Below are 17,501 nucleotides of genomic sequence, written 5' to 3' on the forward strand. Positions count from 1 at the left end.
TTTGCCAGTTTGCCAGTTCGTTTTTGGAACGTTGCAAAGCAGTGTCGTGTCGTCTGTTTAGGTCTGGGGAAACACCAATGAAAAGAGCCGAAGAATCCCCGAGCGTTTCTATTGGGTTTGCTTTTGATTATCCATGTATAACCTGCTTCCTGCAACTATGGTAACCGGGGATTTATTGCCTGGGGAACATGAGATTTATTTCCCAGGTGCTTGTGAATGAAAACTCGTGAAAATGATGACAAGATTGATTACCTGTCTAATTACCATTTTGAGTTATGCACATGTTTGCGTTATGCAAAACAGCTTGTCTTCAGCTAGGTTCTTCTTGTTTGTGGTGGTGGCGGTGGTGTTTGTTTCCTCTGTTTTTAGTTTTGTTTCTTTTTTTTATTTGAGAAAGGAGAGTCAGTGTACTACAAAAGCAAAACAAATAAGTAGATGGAGATGTGAAAGAAAAAAGCTGCAGTGTTTTGGCTTAAGACTACACGCACTAATGATTTTCTGAACTGATTGTTTTAGCAACAGTCTGAAGGGTGCAAGAACTATACAGTGGACACGAAGTGGATTTCGCTAAACGGCCAACTTCTTCAAGATTTATTACAAGATATTTTTCAATCAGAAGGCCTCCAACATGTCAAAAGTGTATCAGACAGCAGGCTGACTAGCCAGTGGTCACAACAGTGCTTCAAATCAGAAAAAAAATATGGACCACTGAATAAAAAAAACTTATGCCCAGGAGCAACACTACAGTTGACGATGCTCGGAAACAAATCTACTTAGGGTTTTATTGACCGCCGACCCTTATGAACCTTAATTATGTCAAGGGATAATAATGTTCAGGCAAGTGATAAAAGGTCTCACGGTCCCAATACACATTTTCTCCAATTAAATATGTTTTTTCCAAAACCTGCACATCCAAGCTCATGAGTACTACCATCATGTGTTGAATTTTTCAATCAACAGTCAAAACTATCATGCTGGCAGTGAATGCGTGCATATTTCCGACACCAACACTTTGACAAAATATGCACTTTATAACTATTGTTCACTATTATACGATCAGCATTTTTTGGGTTTATCTTGGCTCACTATCCAGAAAATAAAATACAACTACTCCATAAACACTCAAACAAAATCTTTTCCGGAAAATGTCTTTTGAAAGACGAAAGAAGATTGTATACTTACATGTTTCTTGAATACAAGAATGAATGCTTGCATGTTGCTGTTTGTTTGTTTGTTTGTTTATTTGTTGCTTAACGTCCAGCCGACCACGCAGAGCCATATCAGGACGAGGAAGGGGGGGATGAAGGGGGCCACTTGTCAAGCGATTCCTGTTTACAAATGCACTAACCCATTACTTGTGTCCCAGCAGGCTTTAGTAAAACTAAATTAATACCTACTGGAAGATTACCAGTTTCCAGTATGTTAAAATAGGCTTAACCTATCTACTGCTGGACTTACATCAGAACACTAACAGATTAAACTATACATGAATCGCGAGACAAGCGGCAAGAGAAGAGATTTTTGGAAAAAATACAGGTGAATGAGCAAGAAGGCAGAAAAAAGAAAAGAATTCATGAAGAAAAAGAGAGCATGACAGGAAAGAGGAACCAAAAATCTACCTAACAGCAAACTAGAAAGCTCCTGCGGTTCCAAAAACAGGAGGGGCCTTTAATTTCATAACCGCAGTGCCCCACTGCGGGAGCATGTTGCTGTTAAATTTGTTCGTTCAGCTTTAGCAGTAGGATTCCAAAAAGTGTGTGTGTGTGTCGAAAGAAGTGTTGTGATAAGTTTGAATGCAGATTATTAGTTAAGTGTGTCTTTCTCTATATTGTTGTGTGGTATGAATTAAAAACATATGGAGGTGTTTACTGAAAGATTTAATTTGAAATAAATACATATGAAGGATCATGATATAATTACTCATGTCTGACTTCTTCAAGGGTTTGGAAGTATGCACATGCAGGTATGGGATGTGGAAGGATCCTGATTATATGGCTTCTGAAAATAAAAATAAAAATGTCTTGTGATGAACACTAAAACATGTAAACAATTAGTTGCTTTGTTGAAAAAATGCCAGATGGTCTGTACTCAAACACCTGAACAGGGTAGCTTGAAGAGGTGAAGGATGGAATACCATCATTGTGAGACACAGTCACGGTCACACGGCACGTCCCAAGGTTGGTGGAGTAATAGGTCTCGTACACTGAGGCAATCAGCTGTAACAAGCAGGTTCCAGTTAGTAAAACCACAAGGCGATGATAAAACTCTGTGCATTTTGTAAATGTATTTATGAACTTACTTCCACACAGAGATCATCCGAAACGCTTTCGAGTACAACAAAGGAAAGACCATTTTTAAATCTTTCTTATGTACATTTTTCACCAATCTTACTCTGACAAACCAGGGCAAAAACCTAAAGAGAAAGACTGACAAGATGAAGAGACAAAGAAATGAAGAAAGCCATATAGGCACATGAAGAGATATGCAAACAGATAAAGAGACGCAGAGATGAAAAGATCCAAAGGCAGATGAAGAGATATACACAGACAGATGAAGAGATCAAGAGGCAGATGAAAAGATATACACAGACAGATGAAGAGATCAAGAGGCAGATGAAGAGATATACACATGCAGACAGATGAAGAGATCAAGAGGCAGATGAAGAGATATACACAGACAGATGAAGAGATCAAGAGGCAGATGAAGAGATATACACAGACAGATGAAGAGATCAAGAGGCAGATGAAGAGATATACACATGCAGACAGATGAAGAGATCAAGAGGCAGATGAAGAGATATACACAGACAGATGAAGAGATCAAGAGGCAGATGAAGAGATATACACAGACAGATGACAATGACAATGACAATGACAATCAAGAAGAGATCAAGAGGCAGATGATGAGATGCACAGACATTCAAAGAGACACAGGCAGATGAAGAGATAGGCACACATGTAAAGAGATACACAGACAGCAGACTGATGAAAATAGCCATAAAAGGTGAAATTATCCAAACAATGATGAACACAGATAGACCCAAACCCACATACACAAGCAACGCAATCAGAGATAGTGGGACCACTGACCTCAAACCTGGTGGTCAGTGTTGTTCTCAGTGACCGTCTCACAGTGACCCGACCGTCTTCAAACAGCTGAAAGTAGGCCCATGCCAGAGCGTCACCCGTTGGGGAGAAGCGCAGGTCACCCTGGATTCACACAACAGTAATGTTGTCAGTAATAAGTTTAATTGTAAAACATTTACACAATATTAAAAAGCCTACAAAAGTGCATACAGCAAAATAAAATAAAAATTAAACAAGAAGGGCAAAGCTCATACGACTCACATGCTTGACCTTGACATGGTCAAATAACTAAACCTAGCAATGACATCATACACTAAGAACTGCTTTACACATTTTTCCTACCAAAATACATGTGACCTTGACCCAAGGTCAAGGTCATCCAAGGTCATGCAACACAAAGCTGTTAATTCAAGACATAGGAAGTACAATGGTGCTTATTGGCTCTTTCTACCATGAGATAGGGTCACTTTTAGTGGTTCACTACCTTATTTTGGTCACATTTCATAAGGGTCAAAGTGACCTTGACCTTGATCATATGTGACCAAATGTGTCTCATGATGAAAGCATAACATGTGCCCCACATAATTTTTAAGTTTGAAACAGTTATCTTCCATAGTTCAGGGTCAAGGTCACTTCAAAATATGTATACAATCCAACTTTGAAGAGCTCCTGTGACCTTGACCTTGAAGCAAGGTAAACCAAACTGGTATCAAAAGATGGGGCTTACTTTGCCCTATATATCATATATAGGTGAGGTATTGAATCTCAAAAACTTCAGAGAAAATGGGGAAAATGTAAAAAATAGCTGTTTTTTAGGCAACATTTATGGCCCCTGTGACCTTGACCTTGAAGCAAGGTCAAGATGCTATGTATGTTTTTTGGGGCCTTGTCATCATACACCATCTTGCCAAATTTGGTACTGATAGACTGAATAGTGTCCAAGAAATATCCAACGTTAAAGTTTTCCGGACGGACGTCCGGACGGACGTCCGGACGGACGTCCGGACGGACGGACGGACGGACGACTCGGGTGAGTACATAGACTCACTTTTGCTTCGCATGTGAGTCAAAAATTAAAAACCACAGAAATCACACACACACACACACACACACACACACATAAAGTAATGACACCACCATTCCTTTAAAGATACTGTCACACACACATTCTTTTCCTGATACCACCATACCAAACAAGTTACACTTCTCTCACTGTTCTCACCATCTCAGGGGGGGAGGGGGCAGGAAGAAGCTGGTAGTTAATGAAGGGACTGAAGATAGAGCACAAGAAATACAACAAAGCAAGAATAGGAAGTGCTCTTACTTACCCTGGTATTAAAAAAAGCTATAACTTACCCTAGTATCAAAAAGCTATAACTTGCCCTGGTATCAAAAAGCTATAACTTACCCTAATATCAAAAAGCTATAACTTGCCCTGATATCAAAAAGCTATAACTTACCCTGGTATCAAAAAGCTATTACTTACCCTGGTATCAAAAAGCTACAACTTACCCTGGTATCAAAAAGCTATAACTTACCCTGGTATCAAAAAGCTACAACTTACCCTGGTATCAAAAAGCCATAAAAGTGTAACTTACCCTGGTATCAAAAGGCTATAACTTACCCTGGTATCAAAAAGCTATAAAAGTATAACTTACCCTGGTATCAAAAAGCTATAACTTGCCCTGGTATCAAAAAGCTATAACTTGCCCTGGTATCAAAAAGCTATAACTTACCCTAATATCAAAAAGCCATAAAAGTGTAACTTACCCTGGTATCAAAAAGCTATAACTTCCCCTGGTATCAAAAAGCTATAACTTACCCTGGTATCAAAAAGCCATAAAAGTGTAACTTACCCTGGTATGAAAAAGCTATAACTTACCCTGGTATCAAAAAGCTATAAAAGTATAACTTACCCTGGTATCAAAAAGCTATTACTTACCCTGGTATCAAAAAGCTATTACTTACCCTGACATCAAAAAGTGCTCTTACTTACACTGGGTTCAAAAACTTAACTTACCCTGGTATCATAAAGCTTAACTTACCCTGGCATCATAAAGCTGAACTTACCCTGGCATCAAAAAGCTTTAACTTACCCTGGCTTCAAAAAGCTTAACTTCCCCTGGCATCATAAAGCCATAAAAGTGTAACTTACCCTGGTATCAAAAGGCTATAACTTACCCTGGTATCAAAAAGCTATAAAAGTATAACTTACCCTAGTATCAAAAAGCTATAACTTACCCTAGTATCAAAAAGCTATAACTTGCCCTGGTATCAAAAAGCTATAACTTGCCCTGGTATCAAAAAGCTATAACTTACCCTAATATCAAAAAGCTATAACTTGCCCTGATATCAAAAAGCTATAACTTACCCTGGTATCAAAAAGCCATAAAAGTGTAACTTACCCTAATATCAAAAAGCTATAACTTGCCCTGATATCAAAAAGCTATAACTTACCCTGGTATCAAAAAGCTATTACTTACCCTGGTATCAAAAAGCTATTACTTACCCTGACATCAAAAAGTGCTCTTACTTACACTGGGTTCAAAAACTTAACTTACCCTGGTATCAAAAAGCTCTAAGTTACCCCAGCATCAAAAAGCTTTAAGTACATACCCTGGCATCAAAAAGCTTAACTTACCCTGGCTTCAAAAAGCTTAACTTCCCCTGGCATCATAAAGCTTTAACATACCCTGGCATCATAAAGCTTAACTTACCCTGGCATCATAAAGCTTAACTTACCCTGGCATCATAAAGCTTTAACTTACCCTGGCGTCAAAAACCTTTAACTTACCCTGGCATCATAAAGCTTGACTTACCCTGGCATTAAAAAAGCTTTAACTTACCCTGGCATCAAAAACCTTTAACTTACCCTGGCATCATAAAGCTTAACTTACCCTGGCATCATAAAGCTGAACTTACCCTGGCATCAAAAAGCTTTAACTTACCCTGACATCACCGTCCTGAGCCTGGAAGCGATACACCTGTGTGCTGTTGATTAGCGCATTCTCGTTGATTGGGATGATCAGGTTGTTCTGAGAACAGGTGGGACTTCCTGCATCACGTTCAACGTTGATTGTCACTGTGATGCGCACTCGGCACTGGCGAATTCCATTGTCATAGGCAGAGACTGTGAACTGCAAAATAAGCACAGTTCTTCCCTCAAAGACAGTGACTGGAAAGTATCACAGTCTGTTACATAATAGAACTAAGAAGGCAATACATTGTGAAAAAAAAGAAAAGCATGTGAGGTTCGTAAAATGTGACCCTCCACCACGACATGAGTCGCATGTCACCTCGCGCGGTTCTGCGCTAGGCTTAATATAAGTCCGGGGATTGTATGGTAACAGTGTGAGGGTCACCTTAGTCACAGGCTTATAACTCAAATATTGCTCTTTTCTAAAACGGTTTTCACTACTGGATAGAGCATAACAAACTCTTTTGGAAAATGTAAAAATATGAAAATCATGCAAAGGTGACAAGCAACTCATTTCGTGGTGGAGGGTCACAAATCTGCATTGAGGCCACATTTCTAAGAAAAGGACAGAAGATATCACAGCATAAATGTGTAGCAAACAGTTATCTCACAAAGTAGTAGATCTGCAATCATTCAATAATTGCAGTGTCTGTTCATACTACAGCAGCAAAGGATTTCAACCGTCGCGATATAACCTTCGTGGTTGAAAACGACGTTAAACACCAAATAAAGAAAGAAAGAAAGGATTTCAAAAAGCAACACATCAAGTTAACTTCTTGCAAATTCCCTTTCAACATTGCCCTTGAACAGGAAAATATTCTCCCCTGCAAACAAAGACTGGTATAAAGAGCATAAAGGTCCTCTAAAACGACAACAAATTTCCAAAGCAGCAAACATACCCTGTAAGTGCTCTGCGCAGTTCCCAGATCTCCGCTCACGTAGATGGCGCCAGTTGATGAACTGATGAAGAAGTACCTTGAGGCGTCTCTTCCTGCATTGTCCTGGTCGATGAAGAAGCTCACAATGTCCTGAAAGAAAGACACAGGAATTTGAAACTCAATATAAAAAACAGCTATTGTAAACATAACAATAAGTTGGTGTCAGTCAGCCTTCTTTGCTCTTTTGGTGACTCCACTAATGACGGTGTATTTACAATGTTCACTTCAACATACTGATTCTGCGGAATTGTCAGTGTATACGGAAAGATACTTTTTTCAGGTACTTCAGGAAGCCCTCGCCTTGATTAATGGAACCCTGCATACACTCTTGGGAAGTAAAATGTCTTCCCTTCATCAACATTTCAGAATTTAGGTACACTGTTGATATTATCAATCATGATTAAAATGTTACAAAATTCAACTAACACACAACAGAAACAACCCAGAGGCAAACCAAAAGACAAACTAACAGACAAACTAAGCACAATAAATAGTCCTTGCAGAAGATTAAAAAGACCCGATGCCCATAAATGAGCAAAGGTGAAGACTTGAGTCAAAACAAGCCTGAATAGTCTGTGTGCAAGATTAACACTCCAGATAAACATAGATGTTGATGACCAGAAATAAAGACTTCAGACATAAGAGATCCTCATCTGGCTGCGGCTCCTCACTGTTATCTCAAACCTGGAAATATTCCGAGTGTGTTGCACTCACCCCATCAGCATCAGAGGCGGTGACATTGAGAACAAAGGCATTCTGAGGATAGTTCTCAGGAATAGTCATGGTGTAGCCACCAGGGCTGGAGAAGATGGGACAGTTGGGATTGCGATTGACAGTGATCACCACCACTTCTTGGTCCTTCAGGTCTGGGTTTTGACGATCGTAACACTCCACCACCAGCTGGATCAGAGAGAGGAAATATTGTAATCATTAGAAGCAGCAAATTTACTGTTTTCACTGTTGAAATCATCGGTATGCATTTTTTTATGAGTCGGATCATTGAAAGAAAGCTTCATTATTTAATAGCTTTTCTTTAAAATTGTACAGTCAACTTTATCTAAATAAATAATTTGCACATCATCAAGTTCACCTATCAGTTTCCTAAAAAAAAAAATGATATGACTATTTGAACTCTCTCCCACAAAGTTAACAAAACATTTTTTTATGAATAAAACACTCAGAAACACAGACAGACAGACAGACAAAAACGCTCACAAAGTAAGAGATGATGAAAGCAGAATAACAAGAACATAAACCAGCAAGCAAACAAAAGAAAAAAAGAACTGACCGTGTAGGTCTGTGTCTGCGCAGCGTCCAAATTCAAGTTTCCTTCCAGGGTGACCTGTCCAGTCTGGTTGTTCACTGCAAAGTACTGGTCAGCTGGCCGATAGCCCAGAAGGCGGTAGCGAATACGATCAGTGTTCTGCACAAATGCATGGATTTTACGCATTTCCTCTTTGCTTTTCTGCTGTCCTTGAAACAACACTTTAAGACATCTTCGATTACCCGAAAGAACAAAACATGCAGATGGTTGAAATCTGTAGACATTTTCATTTTGGTCCCAAACATTTTACTTCACCCCATCTTTGCTTAATTTTCAGCTGAAACATACAGCATACTTGGGCACTTTTGCAGATATCCATACTGCAAATCTTGTACAGTTTAGAGCAGGAACTGTGATTTTTAAAAAATGGATAGGAGAAAGTGAAAAGTTCTGTCTGCTATTTAAAAAAAAAGCTGCGTACACAGTAACAAGGATTTATTTATGGAAAAAAATATATCTGCAGGAAATCTCTACGCCCATGTAAATGCACACCCACATAAACTCATGAACGCACACACATGCAACCCCACCTGCTGTGGCGTGGTCAGATCTGGGTGAGTGCACCTGATGGTGCCAATATTTGAGGGGGAATTTTGGTAGATCGTGATGGGTAAGTTGTATGGGGTACCCGTGAACTGGGGTGGCCTATCGATAGCCGAGCGGGTGATCGTGATCTGAACGCTGGCAGGAGCAGTGTTTCCTCTTCCATCAGATGCTTGGACATTAAACTGCAACAAAAGAGAAGGTTAGCTAGATTTTCTTTATTTGGACAAACATGAGAAAAGGGGTCTACAGACAGATATAGACAGAGTAAGATAGGGAAGGAGCAAGGGACAGAGAAAGTACTAGAAAAGGAGAAAAGCAGGAGAGAAACAGACAGACTCTGATACCAAGAGAGGGGGGGAGGGGGTCAGCAGAGGCAGAAGGAGAGAAACATGTACAGTACAAATAGACAAGGTGAAAGCACCTGCCCACGGCAAGTACCTACACAGAGGCATAGACACACACACATGATCCAACTTACCCTGTAGACGTTTTTCTGTTGTCCGTTAATTTCCAAGGGTGTCTCAGTGAGAGGCTTGCGAACACTGATCTCTCCTCTTTCACTGTCCAGCGGGAAGAAGGTGGAGGCTCCATCATCATTGGGCAGCTGAATCCTGTAGGTGATCTTATCCTGAGAAGTGAAAAAGCACAGAGATCTTTTAGCTCCTGTTTGCTGGCGTTATTATCACCTCCCTGTTTTACTGTCAATACAAACACACTCAGACTGATGCACGCGCACCGGAGGAGGATAGAACAGCAAACAAACATAACAACAAAATCAATTGCTTACAGCTAGTAGTATGCGTCTGTTCAAGTTGTTATTTCAAACTCACGTTCATTGTAAATCCTTTTCAATGTGAGATTGATATTTCGTTTATGTGAAGTAAAGACGACATGGACAATAACATCTGTAACATCATAAACAACCGCAACAATGATAGTCTTACATTGTCGTTGACAGTGGCCGTGATGTTTCCGACCAAGTCACCCAGGGGAGCTGTGTCGGAGACGGTGAAGAAGTAGTTGGCATTTGGCTGGAAGACCGGGAAGTTGGGGTTGCGAGGAATGGTGAATGTCACCGTGGTCTGTGCTGTCCTTCTTGGGTGGGGAGAGTCATAGGCAATCAGTTGCAACTGAAATTGGAGAGGAAATTTGTAACGTATTTTTACCCTTGCAAAATATCTAAAGATTCTTGTACAACCTGAACTGTGTAGCTGTTATATCTACATGCAAGAATGTTGTCCAAGCAGCAATTAATTGTGCATGCTCTGATTTTTTTGGTTGCAACAAAAATTGTTTCTGCATTAGAAGGAAGCATGGAGCGAGAGCAGAAAAGGACCCATTACCGTGTAGGTGGCCAGCTGGTCAGGGTCTGCCTTCAGGTCACGTGCAAGACGAATCTCTCCAGTGGTGGAGTTGACACTGAACAGGGATTCAGAAGGATAGTCTCCAACAAGTTCATACGTGATGACACCCTGAAAAGACCGAGGAGAGAACATAAATATAAACGACTTCCTGGTGCTGATGAACAATCTTTTGATGACATGTTTACTATCAACTTATTCCACTCTCATTTAAAAGCTTTGTGAGCAAAATGCCACACCATCTCACACCCCCCCATCTCCATATTTGGAAATTATATGTCAAATTCTTGTACAAGGCCTTGTTCTATGTCAAATAGTGTACTTTAAATCCTTTCATTCTAAGGCGACTTTTGTCTCAATTTTTTTTCACATGCACAAAATGAAATCTAACTAAAGCCAGCCAACTTAGCCATTGAGTATAACTGTTTTATCATCATTGCTTTGTTGTTGTTCTTTGGCCATTTACGTTGAATGACTTGTTATACATTGACATTGATAGTTTTATTCTTATTCTTCTTCGTCGTTCGCTAGATAGATTTATCATAAGAACCTTTTTTAATTCCTATTAACTCGATGTTCTTTAACTATATTTATACAGAAATGGAAAATTTTTAAGTAAATTTTCATTTGATTAATATACTTACCCAATTCTTATGAATGCATTGACTTCAGTCTCACATGCTAGATGTCGAAAAAACCACTCAAATTACCTGCCCTTAGTAGGGTGGTAACCAAGCTAAAAGCGACGCCATAGCCGTTGCTATGGCCTGACCTTGCTCAGTTACCCACAACACCCTGCGCACCACGTGAGCGCCAGCATCCGTAATAATCATTCTTTCTTTATTTGGTGTTTAACGTCGTTTTCAACCACGAAGGTTATATCGCGACGAAATAATCATTCGAGACTATTAAGACACCCCAAGGATAATAAGACAGCGGGGATGGATGGGAGGGTATTAACTATAAGAATTGGGTAAGTATATTAATCAAATGAAAATTTACTTAAAAATTTTCCATTAAATTACATATTCTTACTCCAATTCTTATGAATGCAGATTCCTCCTAAAGGTGGAGGGAACCTACTTATGTCCTTGTAAGAACCTGCCCTGCAGCAACTAAAGCCAGCAATGAACTGGAGCCGTCTAGCCGCGTGCAGGAGATATCCCGAAGATAGAAACTGAAGAACACATCGTCTGATCTCCAGTAAGCCGTTTGCAAAGCTTCGCCTAGGCGACCAGAACGCAACACGGCAGTAAAGGAAGCCCAAAATCTGTACCCGAGCTGTTGGCAAACTTCGCATAGGCGAGAGGACCACCACCAGCCAGAGAAGAACACCAGACTCTGGACTCCCTAACGCCTGAAAAGGAATAGAGGGAGGACTGAACGCCCCCCCCCCCCCCCACCCTGTTCAAAACGCACCTCTCATAGGACTGTCCTATGAAAGTAGCCAAGCCTCTAGAGAGAGACAAATAAAAGATGTCTCTTCCACCCACAGTGTAAAGAGACAAGAACCTGAGCTAAAGCTCGTGGTTCCAAATGACTGTAAAGTCAAAAAGGGATTTAAAAAGTTTAACCAGACAGTTAGAAAATCCGAATCTCCCAGAGCGAGAATCCTCCCGAGAGGAGGGAATCAAACACCAGAGGAGATTGACCAGGTTTCTGAAACCCCAAAACCTGGCCAAAAACCGTAAACAAACGGAACCAAAAGCCCTAAGGCTACATCCTCTGGCAAACCCCCAAAACGCATGCGCCTCACTGCCCTACAGGGCTGAGGCCCAGAGTAAGTAGAACAAAGCCCAACGCGCTAAACAAGGGGGAGCCTCTAAACCTCGTAAAACAAGGTCCTTTGATCATGCCCACAAGAGCGCCATGAACAACAGAAGAGAGGCCTATTTGTTTCAAAACAGCTGAGATAGCCGAGACGCCGGAACCTCAAAGAAGAGGCCAAGCTGCCCAAAGCCAAAAATGAAACAGAGGTAAAAACCACATGGCCTAAGAGAGGGGCGCTAAGGAGTTGCACCCCCGCTCTATACCCCCAATTGGCCAAAGAGGCCAAAAAGGAGCATACACAGATAAAGTGGAGGAACTATATGCTTCATGCCCAAAGACCAGAGTCAAAACCCATGATCTAAAACACAAACAGCACACCTCCAGACGCGTAAACAGATGGCCCAACCCCTGTGCAAGCCCTGTTGAGCGAGTCGGCCAGATAGCAGAGCCAGCCGGGGAGATATTCCCCTGAGAAAATGATTTAGTGTGAAAACCCAATCAGAATCCCTTATACTCTGTCTGACAGGGAGTGAGAACTTGCTCCTCCAGCTAGTTCACATAAGAAGCAAAAGAAGAATTGCCCGAATGCAACAGAACATGCCTGTAAATAGCCAAAAAGAAAGGCTAGTAGACTGACTGAGAGCTACTGCTCTTAACCCCAGGCAAAAGAGAAGCCCAAGGAGTTGCGTCTACATCACCGCCTCAAGAATGCAACTGCCAATGCAGGCCCCGTCCGGACGAAAACGCATTTATAAAGCGGTCTAAGTCCGTGGGGAAACAAAGCTAGGGAAGACGCCCTGAGCGATCCAAAAGGATTCCAGCCACCTTCTCGCGTGGAGGAACCCACTTTGGAGGAGGACCCTCATGTCCCAGATCTGTGAGGCCGAGCCCCCCAAAAAAGTTGAGGAAAGACTAGAGGGCCAGCATAGCCATCGATACCGTCCGACCGAAGATCGAGTCCAAAGACCTCGCAGAGGCCTGCTCTCGTGCCAGTCTGGCAGTGAAAAAAGAGCTTAAAGCCTCCCTTTTCTCTCTTGTGTGAAGGACAAACCTTCCAAGAGACAAAGTCGAACAGCAGGCCCAGGTAAAAAACCTGGGATAAGGACAGCTCCGAATTTTGCCTGGTTACTGAGAGCACCAGGCAAAAAGCCTGGTTCAACACCAAATGAAAGTGCAGCTGACAAGGCTGATTGACCTTGAAAAAGCTCAACCAGCGCCCGAGATAGTCCAGAGACCAATACCCTCCAGAAACCAAGCCCTTTCCTGTGTGCAGAAACGCAAAAGGAAAGCCCATGTGAGAGCACAGAGGAAAATCTCAGCCAAAGCTGATAGTCCTAGCCCATGCCGACCCACCTCCCGCGGAGAGGGAGGAGACACTGAACCAAAACACCCACCTTGTAACCGGGAGCGCATAAACGCGCTGCCAGTGGTCCAATAAGGAAGGGAAAGATTCCAGCTTCTGAGTAGGTTTTAACAACCCCAGAAAAAGCCTGACCCTTGCTTCCTGTAACCGGCGTGAAATCAAACCCCTTGTAAAAGAAGGTGATCACACCAAGTGAAAACAGTGTGGGCCTAGAACGTCACCGACGAACTCCTCCGCTCGGTGACGACCCTAGCCCAAGCTGCCAGCAGCCTGGCTAAGGCCTTATCCAAGGCATCCTCCCTAACCCAAAAGAGAGTTCAGGGAGGAAAGGATTGCCTATTAGAGAGCCCAGAAGAGAGTCTTAGCCAAAGCAGAAAACTCTAAACCATGCCATCCTAGCTCCTCCAGAGAGGAGAGGGAGGAGTAACATCATGAAACCACACTTCCCTGTGGTCTGTAAGAGAAGCCAGTAAACTAGCCCCTGGTAATAAAAAAAGTCCGGATCAGACCCTGAGCCTGAAAATTCTCTGCTATCTTCTTCCGCACTAAAAGTGAGGACGAAGCAGCCTGAAACCCCGAAGCCAGCAGTACCCTGCGTATGAAGCAGCGGGAAATGTGTAAGCTGAAGACCACTACCTTAAGGCGCGGATCAAGCCAAAAACTGTGGCATGAGGTAGGCAATCACCGGAGACTCAGCAAATGAAACAATTGCGAGAAAGCCTGTGTAAACCCAAAGTCATCCCGGAAGAGGAAGGAAGAGAGACACCCTGTCTGAAACCACCAACCTATCCGGGAAAAAGTAAGCTGCAACCGCAGCCACTCTTTGTATGGTAAGCCTACAACCAGCTGGCAGCCCTACACACTCTCCCTCCTCCAACAAGGAGTCCGAATCCCAACCAGCAGTTGTGTAAGCACACAAAAGGAGGGGAGACAGGGGAGGTCGCGCAATAAACACTCCTGCCGATAACACCGCCAAGAGTGAGAATGAAAAGCGTGATCAGTCTCTGACTGCCAACCCAAACCCCCCACCTGAAGAGGGGTTGGTAACTGGCACAGCTCCCTGCCGAGAAGGAGAGAGAGTGGGGGAACAAGACAAAGCCGAGCCCGGCGCGCCTTACCCCACCCGCTGTGCGAGAGAAGCATCCCAGTGCTAAGAACCAGTCTACCTGGTTTGAACCACAACTCACCCCAAGTGGGGAGGGGGGTGGACCAGCAAAGTCGTAACCCCTAGTGGGGGGAAAGACTGAAATAGAGAAACGGCCGTAAACGGCCGTCCCTCACTTGTCCACCTGCCGAAGTTAGGTAGCCCTATCACTCACCCACCCCTAGGAGGGGGGGTGGTGACCTATGCTAGCTAAGGACAATGACCACTGGCCAGGCGCTCTGTAGTCCGAGTCCCCACAAACCATTGTGAACACAAAGAATGGGAGACTGGAGAGAAAGAGCATTGTCCGCCTGCCAGAGCAACCGCTCACATACCCCAAGGGGATAGAGGGGTAGACAGCCGGCACAGCACCCTGCCGAGAACAAAGCGGAGCAAAGCTCATTGTTCCCCGACCGCTGTGCGAGACACCCTGCCGAGAACAAAGGAGAGTCAAGCTCATTGTTCCCCGACCGCTACGCGCGACAAGCGCGGGCAGCTAACACAGGCACCTGCCCCGAATGGAGCAGAGAAGGAGTGTGTAACATAGCCTGGAAAGGCCGTACATAGCACCCCCACTGTGTAGAAAGGCCTGAGCCACGCCATGCCCCAGATGGGGAGAGGGGTGGCTCGTCACAGCAGTAAGGGAGACGGAGAGAGACGAACCGAAAAACGGCCGACCCCCACCCGTCCACCTGCCGTAGTCCTATAGCCCACCGCCCACCCACCCCGATAGGGGAGGAGAACGATTGTCGGGCCAGGACAATAGAGGCACAGACTGTGAAGACAGTCCAACAGCGTCCACCCAATCCAACCCAGAGGGAGGGAAAGGGTGGAACGCTGCACCAGCCCCCCCACCCGATACTGCCCGGTGGGCGGGAAAGGGTGAGTCACTGATACCACCCCCACCCGAACGCGCCCGGAGGGCGGGAAAGGGTGGGAAGCTAACACAGCCCCCTGCCCGCAAAGAGGCAGAGTGGGAACAAGCCCAGGCCGTGACTTACTGTGCCCCCCCACTCCCCCTTCCTCACGGTAAGGGGGCTGCATGACCGACCCAGCTGTGCTGAAAGCAAGCCGAGCGGCCAAAGCAGGCGGGGAGCAGGCCCCCTCTCCCTACGGAGAGAGTGCTCGCGAACAACCCAGTCTACCAGAGGCAGAAAGGACTGAACCGAACTGGCCATTTGCACCAGACCACGGTGCGAAGCAGGAGCGCCCCCCCCTATCCCCCCCCATTGGCGGGGGGCTGCGTAACACACTGAGAAGTACCGGAGGTAAACAAAGTGGTTAGACGCAGGCAGGGAGCAGGCCCCCCCTCCTAAAAGGAGAGGGTGCTCGTGAACAGCCCATAGCCACAAGAGGCAAAAACAGGCTGAACCGAACAGGCCATTTGCACTAGACCACAGTGCGAAGCTGAAGAACGAGAGGGCGGGAACCGCCACCCGCGCCTGAAACAGCTGAGAATAAAGACACAAAACATCGTTACGTCCCCCTCAAAAGGAGGACAATGACTGATTCCCCTTACACAGAGAAAGGGGAAAGAAAAGCCACCCAACAATACAGTCTATAAGGAGCCTAAAGGCCAAAGGCCCCGGCTGATTACCCCCCAACAGGGGAAGCGAGCTGTGAAAGAACTGAACCCGCCCTCGGAGGGATAGGAACATCAAAAGAAGTGCTGTTTGACGGATCTACGACCCGCATAATAGGCAAATCAACGTTCTTTAGGCTTACTCTTAGGTTTAGTTTACTTAACCGGGCTAAGAGCCTTGTCACCTTCCAGTCTCGCGCCAAGTTTAGCTTTGTTGTCGGCCATTTTAAGACCGGCGAAAAACAGTCACCCAGAACGAAAAACCTCTGCGTGCCTGTTCAAAACAAAGCTACCATCAAAGAAAAAAGGAAAGATCTCACCAAAAGGTAGATGGACAGGTAGACCCACAAGAACCAGCTAGTCTCACGGACGAGCCGGCATGCGAAGGCCAAAAGTGAGTGACAAAAATCGACACGTCCACCGTGTGTTGTCGAAAGTCGAGAATGATTATTACGGATGCTGGCGCTCACGTGGTGCGCAGGGTGTTGTGGGTAACTGAGCAAGGTCAGGCCATAGCAACGGCTATGGCGTCGCTTTTAGCTGGGTTACCACCCTACTAAGGGCAGGTAATTTGAGTGGTTTTTTCGACATCTAGCATGTGAGACTGAAGTCAATGCATTCATAAGAATTGGAGTAAGAATATGTAATTTAATGCATATTGTAAAGCAGTATGCATTGTTAGAGGATTTTTTAGTAGCAGTGTTTAAATGTCGAAGCTGCTTTTCCCATTTTTACCCAAGAGACCGACTGTATATTGTGTTATTGTAATTGTCAGACTTGATTGTACCAAGTCCCTACACCTGTTGTAATGCGCTTAGAGCCAAATATTTTTGTTTTTTGTAAGGGATAGGCGCAATATAAATACACTTTATTATTATTATTATTATTATCATTATTAACTTACACAAAAAACAAGGATGGAAATCATTGTTCTAAAACATCTGAAGACAGATAGCAGGCAGATAGACCAATGGACAGGCATGCACATACACAGACACATGAAACACACACACACACACACATGCACGCAAGCACACATGCATACACACACACACACACACACACACACACACACACACAAAGTCAAGCAGAACCTACACACCTCTTGATCATTGTCTCTGGCTGTCACCTGGCGAACACTGGAGCCAACAGCCTGAGTCTCAGAAATGGCAGTATTGGCGTAACTAGCTGGCTGAAAGAACGGTGTCTGGTCAAGCTGGACAGTGATGTACACCAATATGGTGTCCCGCTTTGTAAACACAGGATGGTCATCCACAGCTTCTACCGTCAGCTGCACACATCAAGGTTGTGAATGAGATTTAAGCACACGCAGGCACAAGCCGTGTTCACGCGAACAAGTATGCCATGTGCCATACACATGAGTCAGCCAAAGAGTATGGGTAAGGCTTT

At 44.0% G+C, this 17,501-nt stretch overlaps 2 protein-coding genes across 2 annotated transcripts in view; both read right to left on the reverse strand.

Moving 5' to 3' along the window:
• Nucleotides 1–334: 334 nt before the first annotated feature.
• On the reverse strand, nucleotides 335–9,707 carry LOC138967810 (cadherin EGF LAG seven-pass G-type receptor 2-like). Its single transcript, XM_070340467.1, has 9 exons — nucleotides 9,702–9,707; nucleotides 9,350–9,499; nucleotides 8,856–9,053; nucleotides 8,290–8,424; nucleotides 7,716–7,901; nucleotides 6,963–7,091; nucleotides 6,035–6,223; nucleotides 3,090–3,209; nucleotides 335–2,216 (listed from the first exon to the last, which is right to left on the reverse strand). The coding sequence occupies exons 1-9, from the start codon at nucleotides 9,705–9,707 to the stop codon at nucleotides 2,034–2,036; spliced, it is 1,296 nt and encodes a 431-aa protein (XP_070196568.1). The 3' UTR covers nucleotides 335–2,033.
• A 6,191-nt stretch (nucleotides 9,708–15,898) lies between these two features.
• LOC138967811 (protocadherin Fat 4-like) overlaps nucleotides 15,899–17,501 on the reverse strand; it is a 147,248-nt gene continuing 145,645 nt past the window's right edge. The window contains exons 73-74 of the mRNA XM_070340468.1: nucleotides 17,190–17,382; nucleotides 15,899–15,960 (exon numbers count right to left, since the gene is read on the reverse strand). Coding sequence (XP_070196569.1) covers nucleotides 15,899–15,960; nucleotides 17,190–17,382 — 255 coding nt within the window. The remainder of the gene's footprint in view (nucleotides 15,961–17,189; nucleotides 17,383–17,501) is intronic.

The sequence above is a fragment of the Littorina saxatilis genome, linkage group LG5 (genome assembly GCF_037325665.1).
Source record: "Littorina saxatilis isolate snail1 linkage group LG5, US_GU_Lsax_2.0, whole genome shotgun sequence".
Classification (NCBI taxonomy): domain Eukaryota; kingdom Metazoa; phylum Mollusca; class Gastropoda; order Littorinimorpha; family Littorinidae; genus Littorina; species Littorina saxatilis.

Bases quoted from the DNA above. Each gene is read 5' to 3' on its own strand.
- LOC138967810 (XM_070340467.1), bottom strand. The intron at 8,425-8,855 runs GTGGGGTTGCAT...GCATTTGTGCAG, and splicing joins ATCTGACCACGCCACAGCAG to AACACTGATCGTATTCGCTA. The intron at 6,224-6,962 runs GTATGTTTGCTG...CTTATTTTGCAG, and splicing joins CTGCGCAGAGCACTTACAGG to TTCACAGTCTCTGCCTATGA.